This window comes from Lichenostomus cassidix, chromosome 7 (genome assembly GCF_008360975.1).
Source record: "Lichenostomus cassidix isolate B80296 chromosome 7, HeHo_3.0, whole genome shotgun sequence".
Classification (NCBI taxonomy): Eukaryota; Metazoa; Chordata; class Aves; order Passeriformes; family Meliphagidae; genus Lichenostomus; species Lichenostomus cassidix.
In genome coordinates this window covers 6,471,102-6,485,444 of record NC_139488.1, presented here as the reverse complement: position 1 = coordinate 6,485,444, position 14,343 = coordinate 6,471,102, and the positions used below count along the sequence as shown (strand labels likewise).

General features: G+C 37.2%; 1 protein-coding gene and 1 long non-coding RNA gene across 2 annotated transcripts in view; one reads left to right on the top strand and one right to left on the bottom strand.

Annotated features, from left to right (window-relative positions):
- Positions 1-14,343, top strand: part of TFPI (tissue factor pathway inhibitor) — a 33,053-nt gene that overhangs the window by 15,039 nt on the left and 3,671 nt on the right. The window contains exons 3-7 of the mRNA XM_085065968.1: positions 2,879-3,109; positions 6,824-6,862; positions 9,407-9,583; positions 10,947-11,042; positions 11,524-11,616. Of these exons, the coding sequence (XP_084922094.1) occupies positions 2,879-3,109; positions 6,824-6,862; positions 9,407-9,583; positions 10,947-11,042; positions 11,524-11,616 (636 nt within the window). The remainder of the gene's footprint in view (positions 1-2,878; positions 3,110-6,823; positions 6,863-9,406; positions 9,584-10,946; positions 11,043-11,523; positions 11,617-14,343) is intronic.
- Positions 12,279-13,230, bottom strand: LOC146434440 (uncharacterized). Its single transcript, XR_014853385.1, has 2 exons — positions 13,094-13,230; positions 12,279-12,428 (listed from the first exon to the last, which is right to left on the bottom strand). It is a non-coding gene; the product is annotated as an uncharacterized LOC146434440 (long non-coding RNA).

Genomic DNA, 14,343 nt, shown 5'->3' with positions numbered 1-14,343 from the left:
TAGTTTTCTCAAGGTATATTCCACATACGAACTGAATACCGGCAAATTAGTGTCTATGCAGGTCTACTGGCCAAACACTCCTGCTTGCCTTCTCATCTGCTGCTCTAATCTGAGAAGGAAAGCTGATTTTATGTCATCTGTGTGAGTTAAATGTTCCCAGGTGTAAAATAATGGGGAAGAATTCTTTCCCTGTTCCCAGACAGAAGAATGATTCAGTTCCGATGAATCCCTTTGAGACCTCTTTCTTCAGAGTCACTTGGTTACTGTTTAGAGTTGAAGGGTTTTGGCCCTGGGGGTTTCATAGGGTACAGATTTTAGTCAAACTATGGCAACTTTCTAGCGTTCCTAAGAAACTAACCGAGTGATTGCCAAAAAGTGTGACCCAGTTAGTCATTATGTTTGCAGCAGATGTCAGGACATCTGACAGTGGTTAACAGCATCCCTGTGACTGCAGGGGAAAGGCCTTAGGAGGTAACCAAAACAATGATTTAGTTCCGTGGGTCTGATGGGAAGTAGGCTAGGAGTTGAGACCACAAAGTTCCCAGGATAAACTCTGCTAAGCCATTTGTTCATCCTCTTTGTGTAGTTTTGCAATTATGCTTGCATACTATTTTTGTTTGGATAGCCCACAAGAGTGGTGTGGTGTAATGCAGCAAGAAAATGAGCTGACATAACTCTGTGTCTAAAGTTTCAGCAGTTAAGAAACCTGGTCGGTTTTCACAACCTCTTATAGACTGAACTGGGTCAGTGACAGGGTCACAGAGGAGATCTCATTTCTTGTGTGCCAAGAAAATGACGTGTTTATAAACCAGCTGCCAGCCCTCACGCCAACCACGCTGGAGTTGGAGCAGTTTCTGTGGAGCTCTGAGTGTTTGATTTTAGCATTTCAGGAGTGAGTTCATAACTTACTGAAAACTTTGATGTTTTGAAGCCGTTTTTTCCCTGGTACTGAGTGGGGAAAATCCAAAGATTCATTTTGCAATGCAGTATCCTCTCAACTTTTTAAGATGAGCCTTTTTAAGTCCCTTCCAAAGGATTCCAAAGCCACTTGGAGAACTTTAGAACCTTTGAAATCCAACTTGCATTTACTGTGACTTCTAAATACTAATGCTTTGTGGACTTGGGAAGACCCAGCTAAAGTAACTAGAAAGAAACAAAATTCTGAGATCTTATTTAGCAAAATGAGTTTCGTAGCAAGTTTACCAAATCTAGCATCTCTTTTCATTATTAATTTTATTTCATCAACATTTCCTATTGTACAGTCTTCAATAATATTTTCAAATCTATATACCTAAGTTCAAAATCAGAAAATATATTTTCACCAATATGGGACAAGTCACAATCTATTTAGGGGACTGAATATTTAAATAGAATTTTGAAATCAGTCTTTTTAATATGTATTTTGACACCAAATGGTCCACTTTTGGAAAATCTAATTGTGTATTACAATTATTTTGTTGATGGTAATTTTGTAAATAACGTGGGTTATTTTTCAAGGACTTATACTATTCTTTAAAAGATTTTAGTGCTGCAATTTGTTTATTTTCCATAGGTTTAACAGTTATAAGTGAATCAAATGAATAAAACTGGTAAACTCCCCTGGACCTCAGTACTTGTGAGGACTTATCTCTGCTGTGAATTTAATTTAAAGGTTGCATAATAAGGTCAATTTCAGATGCTAAAATTAGATATCCACAGAGCATGTAGATAGTATGTATAGTAAGTATGTATACAAGTTTCCTTTTAACCATGCCATAAAGCCTGATTTTTGTGGATTCTTTTAATTAAAACTAGAAACTTAATCTAGTAATAGCAGGAATCTGTTCAATGGTCATGAAAACTCTTCTCCTTTATCTCCTGTTCCCTGGGTCACTGCAAAGAGGATGGATAGATATTTTGCATATATGTTCTGAGACATCAGTGTTCTAATTAGCTGTAGGAGAATGAATGAAAAACTTTAGGTCTGTTTTTCTGGCTCTTAGGGCAAGCACACAAGCTCTGTAGAGCTTTCAAATCCTCTAGGGTAAAATACTTCCTTGGAAAAGCAAAACAGAAAAGGATAGTAAACCATATATTTATAAGGGAACAGTTTCAGGAGCTGGATTGCTAGTCAGAATTTCCTTATAGACATTGACAGAGTAAAACTTTGCTGGTGTTCCTCACAATACATATGACAATTTGTACAAAGCATTCCCTGACCTAATAATATGTATCCAAACACAGAAATTACACAATTTGAAAACATACAGCTTTGTTTTGCCTTAACTTTCCAGTTTTATGCTCTTGAAAGCTGCAATGCATGAACAGTGAGATCAAAGGAAAAAGACAGTCTGGTGCCTGTCAGTGGTGCCGGCTGTCTTTGTGTCCCAGTCGAATGCAATCTGACAGGAGAGTGATGCCCTCTGCAGGGCTCTGGCCATCCCACGCTGTTCCCTGGCAGATCCTTTACGAGCCAAGTTCACTGGGAGAAGGGCATGGAAGAGAGCCCAAGGCAACCTTTCTGCCCTTGGTAGTCATTGTGTCTTTTGGAGCTACCAGGACTTTCTTGGTGTTTTTGTTATTCAGAATTGCACCCCAGCTCCTGTGACCAAGCCACTATCCATAACTATTGAGAGGTTTGTGATGAGGAGTTGAAGTTTATACTGTGAGCTGTTTTGGTAGAAAATTGAAAGCACACATTTGGTTTGATTGAATGGAATTTGTGTTCCACTGCCGATGATGTTTTTCTTTTTGCATCTGTTTAGTGTGTTCAGAGCTTTGCAGGCAGATGTTGTGCAGTGCCTCTGCAGCGGAACACACAAGCAATCTTTTTTTGAAGTTACACTATGCAGTTGGCAGCAAACTAGCTTAGTTATTATACTTCTCCTCCCTATTACAGGTGCTGTTTTGCCACCGCTGAAGCTTAGGCACTCCTTCTGTGCCATGAAAGCAGATGATGGTCCCTGCAAAGCCATCCACATCCGCTATTTCTTCAATATAAAAACCCGCGAGTGTGAAGAATTTGAATATGGTGGATGCCATGGCAATGAGAACAACTTCCTAACTCTGGAGGAATGCCAGAAGATGTGTGTGGTAACAGGCCAGTACCCATTCTCTTATCCTCCTACCAGTTCTTCATTTGTTTCCCTTGTTTCTCATTCACAAACCACTTGAATTTGGGAAGTAGAAGCCCTCTTCAGTTCCTCTTGATACAGAAATGGGATTCCTCTAATTATATTCCCAAGTAGGTTGTAGTCATCTGAATTATTTTACATGGTCCAAGCAAATATTCAGGACTTGGAAAGATAGGTGGGTTTTTAGTCTACTTTTAGAAGTGCAGATTACTATTTTAGTGCTCATTTACCTGTATTTGGTATTTTAGCAATTGGTAAGGATAAAATCTATTTACAACACTGTTCCTTCTCCAGACTATACTACTTGTGTCTTTGATTCATCATACCTGAGTTAAAAAAAAATACCAAAGATAGAATTCAAGTAATAGGTTTTAAAATCTTCCAAACAGACTATTGTATGGGAGCAGATCTCATTTCTGGGCAGAAAATCAAAGAAGGAATTCATTACAGAGGATTAATCTGTTTCTAGTTATGACTCCACAAAGTTTAAAGAGTGCAGTCTTTAAACTTAAAAAATTGAAAGTTATTGTTTCCTTGAATGGCATTCAGTGTAAGAAAGACCTGGAGTCTAGGATGTGAATTAACTCTTCTTTTTCTGACACTAGGCTGATTTTTGGTAATTTCCATCTCGTACTTGGTTTTGGGTTTCAGCTGGACCCACAGCATCTTTACCATGCTTGGAGTGGGGTTATTTGCAGGACTGCAGCTGCCAGTCTCATCCAAAATATGGTACTTCCTGTCACAGGAAGCTTGGAGTGTTTGCCTTAGATCTCAACTTAAAGCCTAAGACAGAGGGAGAAAGGGGAAAAGGCAAGGTTGATAGATGCAGAAGTTGAAATGAAGTGTCCAAAAGTCATAATCAGGTGTATGAGTGAAGATTTATCACATTAGTTCTTCAATCTAATGTTGCTGTGTTCACAGAATCACAGAATAAGCTGAGTTGGAAGGGACCCAGCATTCCTTTGGTTCTGACACACATGTCGGATCCAAATCGGGAACAGATCTTCTAGACCAAATCCTGTACTGGCATATATTTGGCATAACCCTATAGTATAAAACCAAAAGTTATTTAAAATTAATACTGGCTTAATGTCTACATCTTGGAACTCAGCCCAAGAACAGTTTTCTGTATGTATGAATAACATTTTTCTGTATATGAAGACTCTGCCAGAGCTGGATCTGCTTGGAGAAAGAGGAGCAACAAATGGTCATTATCTCTGTATTCTCAGAATGGATGACAGCAGATAAAATGGTTTGGTGTCACACACAGTGTGCTGCAGACCATCAGGCATAAAGCAAAGTAAACTATTAAGTTAATCCCCTTTGCAAACATAATTCAGCAAAAGCCCATATAATCCTGTACATTCTTTTTGTTAAATCTATCTCTGTCTGTGTAGTCTTGTAGTATTGTAGTATTGTAGATAGTTGTATTCATCTTACTTACATTTCCAGTATTTATTACTATAGGAGGATCACTATTTAGTGACTGTAGAAATCAGTCTGAAGAGAGAGTATGAGTGACAAAAAAGTGCTTAAAAATAAAGAAAAATCTGAAATACTAAATTATCACTGTGAAGAATGTGAAGATGAAGATTGATAAAAATAAGCTAAAGGGAAGCTATCTAATACACGCACAAATTGAGAACTACTATGAATAGTCACTGTTTGATTTTCAAAATTCAGCACAAATACAAGGATAAATGAACCAACATGACTGAATTACCAGATCCGGATAACTTTTTAACATTTTGGAATCAATAAGGCGCCAAAGAGAGAATTGATTGAAGTCGGTACAACGGAGTTCAGCCAACCCAGCTGCAGGTTGGCCACTCCAAGATTCTCAAAGACAGGGTTTAGATTAAAGATTACTATTTCTCACTCAACTTTCCTATAAATCAGCTGTAGTTTTTGGGTTTTGTGCCCAATATTCACCATTTCAGGGAATGGAAAAGCACTTGTAAGGGGAATTTGCCTATATTCTCACAAATGTCATTACTAGCACAAAGATCCTAATTTTCAAGGCAGTGAATATCAACTATTATATTATAATAGTTTATTATAGTTTATTTATAATAGTTTATAATAGTTTATTATAGTTTATTTATTATTTATAATAGTTTAATATGTAATATAATATATATTATATATTATATTTTGGCTACTTAAGCTTGCTACTGTAGGAAAATACCTGCTGATAAATGGTTCTGGTCATGATGGCAATTCTAATGTCTATTATTTAGAGTTGGTCTACTCAGAAATACACTCTGTTTACAAAGAAGAAATCAATTCAGATGTGGATGTGACTTTTTGACCAAAACCAGAAGCAAAAGACACTGTTGACATAGTAGTAAGATTAAAGGATTCTAGGCCTGTATAAACTCACAATAAAATTTTCCTTTTCTCTGCCAGAAGATTAGAGATCACATGCCAAAATATGATTGCTGATTTTGCCCTGAAGGGGACAGCTGAGCAAGATTACTGAAACAGCCTGACGTGCGTGTCCGTAGTTTAGGTCATGGGTTTAAATGCTGAGGGCCAAGCCTCCTACTAACAGGAAAAACTGGAAATCTCTTCAAAGAAATGCTATGTCACTCTGAAGTACATGCCATGTCTTTAATATTTTTAAAGGGTAACAGCTGCATTGTCCCAGAGGTGGAAGGAAAAATGTGTCATGACAGAATTTCTACCCAATAGATTTGCTTTGAAAATATAACATCGGCAAGTTTCCAGAGGAAAGTTGGGTAGAATTATGATACAAAAAGGCAGTAGAGTACAAAACAAGAATTATGAAGCAATGCAGATAAGATGACTAAGGTGGAGTCCGGAAGGCTGCTGTTTCACATGCCTTGCAAAGTATGTCTGCAATGAAAAGTGTATCAGCTCTCCTTGGCCACCTTTCAGCTGTCAAAAAATTGTCAGCCTTTCTTAGGCATGGTATGATCTGCTCTGCCCTTGGACTTCTTTGCAGTTTCATGATTAGACAGTCTGCCACAAGGAGAAGAAGGTTTGTTTTCAATCTCTGAAAAGGAATTTGGGGTTGAATTTAGATATCCAGTTTCTTGAGCTGATACAATAAAACCCAGGCTCCTGCATTAAGAATGACAATAACTTCTTCACTGCAGATTGTGCACAAAACGAGGAAGTGTTGTCATCTACACCCCCCTAAGGATACTTGGAGCTACTTGGCCAAATGGGCCCTAATGTCATAAACTGCATAATGGAAACTTCACTCAGGCCCTACATGGGCAAGCGAAGGGAATTGGATAGGATGAGAGAAGTCCTTCCTGTGTCCCACCAGTCAGCTCCAAAGCTATGAGCAGTGTCAGTAGCTACAGCAGTCAGGTTGTTAGTCTGCTACTTATCTTTTGAGGAGTAAGATTGCATAATACAGGTTTCTGGATCCAGTAACAAGAAGAGTAATTACAATTGTAATAACAATTTGAATTTGTTCAATATCAGCATAATCTTATTTCAGTACTTTCCATATCCTCAAGTTTCCAGTATAGCAGGCCTTATACGAAGGAAATGATAGTTCAGTCCTTCAGAACAAGCTTTTGTGCTGCTTTCCAGATAGAGAGAAAAAGGAAAAGAGAGAGATGCTATATTCTTGCTTCTAAGGGCTCACTGTCACTGCTAAACACACAGGTACTACAGGTCAGACTTAACATGGCTTCTTTTGCTAAATACTTTTATTTTTATTTATCTTGCAGAATTGCCTCAAAAGACGGTGTTAGCAAAAATTAAGAAAGGTAATTATGTTTACATAGTAATCTAAGATTCTTCTACCACAATAAGGGATTTATTATCTTCTTTTGTTAGCTTGGAACAATACATAAATAATTTAGCTTCTAACAAAAACAGCAATGTCAGATTAAAGTGAGTTCTTACTCAGAATCTTCTTCTGTCTTCATCAAAGAATTTGAAGACAGCTGTGGTCACAGAAGCTGATAGCCACAATCTCTTCTCCACAAAATAAACACATCATGATTCTTTTCTCTCCCTTCAGTAAAAAGAGGGACTTGGCAGAGATTCAAGCATTGTATAACTAGCTATGATGGGGAACTCTTATTCTGCATTTTAAGAACAAGCTAAATGCTTTTAGCAAAAATAGGAAAGAATTGCTCTGAAACAGAACTTTTAAAGCATTGTTTGTGGAGGAGCTACCAGAGGTTAGGGCAGATGCCCTAATTGCACATCAAAGAAGGGAACAAGGTTTCTATTCCTGAAGGGAGAGACTATTAACAAAACTTTAAGTTCTTCATACCCTAGACTTCCAAAATAGCCAGTGCTAAATATTGAGAATCCCTTACTGTTGGTCTGTTGAGGAAACTGATGTTCCTAATGAGGATATTTAAATTTGACACTTAGAGTAGAGGTTGTGAAGACTTACCCTAGTCTTCCCCTTTGCACACTGGAGACTCACTGGGATGGGACCACTGTGGACAGCCAGAGTTCCCCAAACACAGACTTGAGTACATTTTTTCACAAGTCAGCTCCTCTTTTTCTGCTTATTCTCCTTCACCCCTCCTGCATATGGTTCCTGAATGGGTATGCATTTAGCAACTTGCAGAAATGCCAGTATTTGCACATACATTTTGGAACAGACTATAATCAAATCACCTATCTTTGCACAATCTTATTTGGAATAGTTTCATACTGAGATGATGGTTTTCTTTTCCTGTTTTCTACTGCCTTTTCAATTCTTAACGTGTTACAATAATCATGACTATACTGTGGAAGTTACTAAAGTTGATTTTCCACAGATGCTGCAGACTTTGGCATTACTTCCTTTAAGGGCTGACCCTAGTTCCCTGCTTTTAATGACAAACCAGAGCACATCCTGTTAAATTCAGCTCATGGCTATCATCAGCATTATTGCACATGTACTATTGTTTCCACTAACGTAGTCTTGAATATGGAGCCCCTGGAGAAAGATGTGGCATTTGGAAGTATAGTACTGGTTTGCATAGTTAAGATTATATTGCCTTCATGAACTCTCTCTTCAAAAGTGGTTTTAAAAGCTAGCTGTGAGCTCAGCTAATTTGGCCTCAATTTCATTTGCAAGAACCTGCAGGAACCATTTTAATATAAGAATATTCTAAATGAAGGACATCTGTTTTTAAGAATCAGTCATAATCCTGTAGTCTGTTTTGCATAGCCTTATTTTTATCTGCCTTACTTTTTCAGTTAATATTTCTCTTGTAATACTTTTCTGTTATTTCACAATACTGCACAATGTTTGATGAAAGACTTTTTTCTGTAGCTCCTTTTTTCTGTGGGCTAGATGTGGAATAGATATGGAATATCTATATGGTTATTATGGATTATATATATATATATATATATAATGTGGATTTTATGGAATAATATCTATATGGATATTATTCATAATATGGAATAGATACTCTGGTGGAGTCTTGCTGCTCCCTGTCTACATACTTCCCTCACCTCTGTTCTCAGCTGAAAGCACATCAATGCCATGTCCATATTTCTCATATTTATTGCTCTATGTGAACTTCTAAATCAATTGGTGCTTCATTTGCATAGTAAGAAAGGTGAAACATCTGAACTGTGGATTGCACTTATTGGCTCAGAATGGAATTTGTAATGAAGAATCAAAATCAAGCTGTTCAGGAATGCTTAAAACTGTTGATTTGGTTGCTATATGCAAGAATATTTTGGTGATTTAATTTTACATGTGATCTCTGCAAATTATTTTTTGCTGGTCATAAAGTATTATAAAAATTGAGAAAATATATATTGCCAATTAATTCTTACAAAAACTAGTTATGAGCTATTTAATATTTTATATAAATACAGGATGTGCATCAATTGCTTTTAATAATAATTAAAATAATCCACTCTTCCATTTTTTCTTCTATTTGAATATTGCTTTGTGTATAATTCACATTAACATTGACTAAAACATAAATAATGAGGATGTGCACTTAGGTGCAAATGATCCAGCTGAGAGTCACGTCTTCTTTTCAATCAGAGTAAAAACTAATTTTCAGCTTAGAGCTTCAATATTTTGGAACTTTAAAAGATTAGTTTTCATTTTACAAGATGTAATTTAGTGGCTACTTGATCAGAGCCATACAAATATCCCTACAATGCTCCAGTGTAATATTTCAGTGTTCCATATAGAACAAAAGCAGCACTTATTTTATAGCTGGCCTTTGACCCAAAGCTACAGGTGTTTTTTTAAACTTCCTCCAGTTCTGCTGTTGTCTTGGGATGCATTTTAGATTTTTTCTTCACCTACCCCGTTCAACATTTAGCATCGTTTCCAGAAAAGCCTGACTTCTGCTTCCACGACCAAGAGCCGGGAATCTGCCGAGGCTATTTTACCAGGTACTTCTACAACAGAGAGACAAAATTATGTGAAAAATTCAAATATGGTGGGTGCCTCGGAAACCAGAACAACTTCAGGAGTTTGGAAGAGTGCCAGAATACCTGCCAAGACAACTGTAAGTTGTTGGTTTTATCATTCTTAGTTTTACTCTTGCATATAAAAAAATGTTGTGTTTTGAAGGTATTTTGCATGGAAAAAAGGCTGTTTAGGGTATCCTGAGGTGGCAGTGAATTATATATGAAATTTACAATAATTATACATATTTTTAGATAAAAATACCAAAATGAAATACAGGGAGTAAAAAATAGGTAGGTACTATTTATGGAATATTACAGGACTCCTACTTTTCTTATTTTTCTCATGATGGCTAACCTAAAATCTGCCATCTGTTTGGCTTTAAAATATCATAAAACATTAATACGTGTTTTTAGCCCATAGGACTGAATATACTCTTTTCAAACCAAGTCTTGTAGTTACAAGTGGTGCCCATATAGGAATTTTTAACTTACTGATTATTGTTAGCTTCCCACCAAATATTCAGAGAAAACCTGTCTGTCCCTTCGGAATGATTTGGCTGTGCAGCTTAGGCTATAAAAGCCATTCAGACTGACCACAGAGCAGTCATTTGCTTCCTTGTCCTTCTTGTGCCAATGAATTGTTCTACATCAGGACAGAGTAACCTTCAAAACTCCTCTCCCCTTCACCAAGTGCTTAATTTTATGCATAAAGGGAATACATTTTCCTGTTGAGAGCCTCCAGACCCTTTTATCTTGCTTGTCTCTAGTGGGCCTTTTTCCAGCACTGTTTCATAAGCTGTCATTTTGGCAAGGGGAACTTGAGCTTATTCACACTTACAGTAGAAAAGACCCATGATGCTTCTTTTAATTTTTTTTTTTTAACTATAAATACAGAGCTGTTGCTGTTGAGCCGCTAGCAGAGAAGGAAAACCCAGATTCTCAGCGTGGCATAGAAAAAGTGCTTTATTATTTTGAATCCAACATATATATAGACTTTTCAGAGGTCACCCAGATTGGTCAGTCAGAAACTTCCCCCTAGGCCAGATTGGCCAGGCCTGAACTGCCCAAATCCCGAGACACTGTAACAACAACATCCAAACTTTATCTTTGTTTATAAAACACAGGAGAAAGTTCTCATAGGAAAGACCTGTGCTAGCCACACAGAGCCATGTGCATTTTCCCTACTTTTACCAAAGCATTTCTTTCTGGGCTCTGATTACACTTTTACCTTCTGGACTGAAAGCTGCAGAATATTGGGGTTTTGTGACTTTAGTCTAAAATAACACCTTCATGTAAATTTGTATGAATACTCTAGAAGAGAGGGTTAGAGGCCATTGTCATGGTCTAAATAGATCAAAACTTTTATTATTGAAATATTAAATAATAGATACTGATTTTTATTTTGATTTGGATATTTTTCCTAACTGTTTTCACTTTTTCACTTTTTTTTTTTTAATTTAGCAAATTTATTGCCAACTGTTACAGCTGAAGAGCATCCTAACTCTGTGAACAGCAGTTCCCCAGCAGAAGAACCCAGCCAGTCTCCTGGGATTTTTGGTAAGAATTTGTTTTTTGTGTTTATAGTTAACCCTTTAATGCTCCTTGGTTTGTCCACTGATTTTCCCATTTATTTGAAGATATGTGTGTTAGTTTAAATACCTGAGCACAGGGAAGTCATTAACATTAAAAGGAGCTTCAGACCAGCTTTCTTGCCAGCAAATATATATTTTGAAAAACATTTATAATTGCAAAGATTAGAATGTCTGCTGGTAATATAAAGATAAGCTTGCCAAACCATGTCTGACTTAAATCTTAAATCAGTAAAACTGAGGGGAAAAAAAGGAACCCATTGCAAAGCTGTGTCAGCAACCTGAGTTTCCTGTGCCTTCAGGACTTAGAGATGTTGCCTGGCAATAGGCATGAGTACTGGCAGTGGACAGGGTCAGTGGGTACCAATCAGAGCTGATTTTCAGAGCTTGGCTGTGTCTGTATAACCCACTGTTGACTGTTCCACAGCAACACTTTTTCTTTCTTTTAGTTAACTTGTTGCCAACTGCTCCAAATGAGAAGTCCAACACCCTGAATGGTAGTTCCCCAAAGGAGGAGCCCAACCAGTTCCCCATTTTTTTTGGTAAGAATTGCCTTTTGCAGTTCTCCATCTTTTGTATGGATTGCTTTTCCATTTCCACCTATTTCTGACATATCTGAGACTACAGAATTGACTTTCATCTGTGCCAAAGGATTTGATAAGCAGAGAAAGTCAAACCAAAGTAATTTATTGCCACTTACAGATCTTTAATAAATATCAAGAAGTGGAAGACTGACCACACCTTGTTATCTTTTACAAGTGTGTGCTTCCTGAAGGTCTGATTAATGCAAAGAGCTAAAGCAGTGATGCAGAATTCTTTCAGTCAAAATTAATATTTTTTGTGAGAATCTAATAGGCAAGTGATTTAAAATTCCTTTTACCCATTAAAAAAGAGCAACATTTGGATTTTATAATATGGCATAGTATAATATATTTAATACCACAATGTCTTTATTTTCACTTTGGCCATATTAAACTCAGTTTTGGGTTGAGTATCATCAAAGTGAGTAGGAATTAATTGAAAATGTGGGTCCAAGGTATTTTTGCACTGTGCATTATACTGCAGATGGGACTCTGGACCTTTACTGAGGAGCGATAGGTTTTAACATTTTCTGCAGCTGGACACTGCCCACTGTAGATGGCTGGTGCTTGCTCATACTGTAAAGGGTGATTGAATTTGAGGCATGTCGTTTTTATGATCCACAGTTGTGCAAGAGGAAACAACAAACAGTTGGAAAGAGCCTGAGCATTCTTACCAAGTACTTATGTTGGTTTTTTGCCTTTGCACTTGCTTGTACTTTTGGGGACTGAGTGATGACTTTGAGATGCGTTAAGACTTCTGCATTTTACGTGTTCTGTAAGATAACAGGATGGCATTCCTGTGCTCTTTGCTTACAATGCTGTGTCTAATAAAGCATGAATGTGAGTTGTACTCTATTTTTTGCTGCACTGTGATCCACATGTACTGCTGGTTTGATGTAGGTTTCTGTTCTGTTGTATTGTTTGTTTACCACATACAAAGCATCAATGCACTCTGTTATTTAAACAAATGAATATAAAACAGTCAAGATTTTGGCAACTTATTTTGCTGAAAACTATTGAATTGCATAAGGTCTAGTAATAAGTCTAGGGGCATTAGGGTGTGCACATTCCCTGAAGGTGTTTTTTAGTCATAATATGAATGCCTGAATCCTCAAAACAGTTAACCTATCCCAGGAAAGGTCCATGATTCACTATATTTTCTCAGAGGAAATGGAATGGGTTTTGATTGTGTCAGCAATAGTGAATTTTCCTGCACAGCAGATTTTGAGAGTGAGAGGTGAGGGTAAGAGGAAGTGAATTGAAGACTGATGGAAGTGTCAGTGTAGGAGAATGGGCTAGGTGAGAAGCCTTGGAAGGACCAGTGCATTTCAGTGGAAAGCCTGAAGAGCTAACAGGTTCTTCCCTACTGTATAACCTTTGTTTTGCACTTGTCTGCCTTGTGCAGCCTTCTGCTCCTATTCTGTTTATCAGCTTGTACCTTTCAGGCTGCTGGAATGGGCTAAAATCATGTGCTTTTGTGCAATCCCACTAGAGGGGAAGGCAAGGGTAGGGCCAAAAACAGCAGCCGACTTCTCCACAGAGCCATGGACAGCATTATCTCCATTCCTGCTGTTTCTAGAGGTACAGCTGTAAAGTTAAGTTTCAAGGTAGAGACATATCACACAAATGTGCACTGTAACTCTCTGTAGCCTTCTGTGAGGGACAAGAATTAACTTCACATATGAGGTCAGAATTAGGATGAACTGTTTGGGATGGAGTGGCTGATCTTCCATTGTAATATCAAGTTTGTATGTATATTGGCTTGGCTATGAATATTTTTAATTAAAAAAATTAATAACTATATTTAATTTCGTTAATTTACATGAAAACATGAAAAAAAACCTACAGGGAGTTGTCTCTTATAGAATACCTCACCTCACATTTGACATGCTATTTTCTCTTGATTTTAAGGAATAAAACCCTGTGTTTTAGGTATGTGTAACTCTGTAAAAATATCAGATAATTATATTTACAACATAGTTCTTGATCTTCAGAAAATTAAACTGTTCTGTGGCCACATAAAGCAAATTGTGCATACAGATGTGAAATCTCTAGCACTCTCTTTCAGCAATAACTTTCTGCAGAGATTGAAGATTGTTCTGGTCTTACTCTGCTGAAACATCTGTAATAACTTTTATTCTGTGATAATTAAGAAAACATGAGGCTAAGAATCAAAGCTTTCATTTTTTGTGATTGTGATAGATTGTGATCTATGGTAGAAAATTGTGAGTGCTACAGCTACATTAGATTTGTGAGATTTAAGTGGAAGACAGGATCAAAAGTCAGTTTTCAGCTCAGCAAATTTGGAATAGCACATGGATGCAGGTTCTGCTAGTGCTGTTAGTACACTCAGGGTCATCTTTTGCTGAAATAAATTGGCACAGTTCTATTTGCTTTAATGGATCTGCACCAATTTATACCTATAGAGTACTGTCAAGTGCAGATGACTCGTTATTTTTGTAATAGCCTGTCCACTTGAAGATTCTTTTATTTTCACTTTGCTACAACCAGAAACGAGGAGCTGAAGTCTGAACGTATTGAAAATCTGGCAATAAATCTGAAGCTGCATGAATGTCACACACTTGTGTCTAGTGAGAAATAGAGCTCACTTCGTTCCCTTTCCTCCCAAGACACTTTCAAACTTGTTTTGTACTGTGATTAATTAGCAGTCCATTGTCACACAATCCC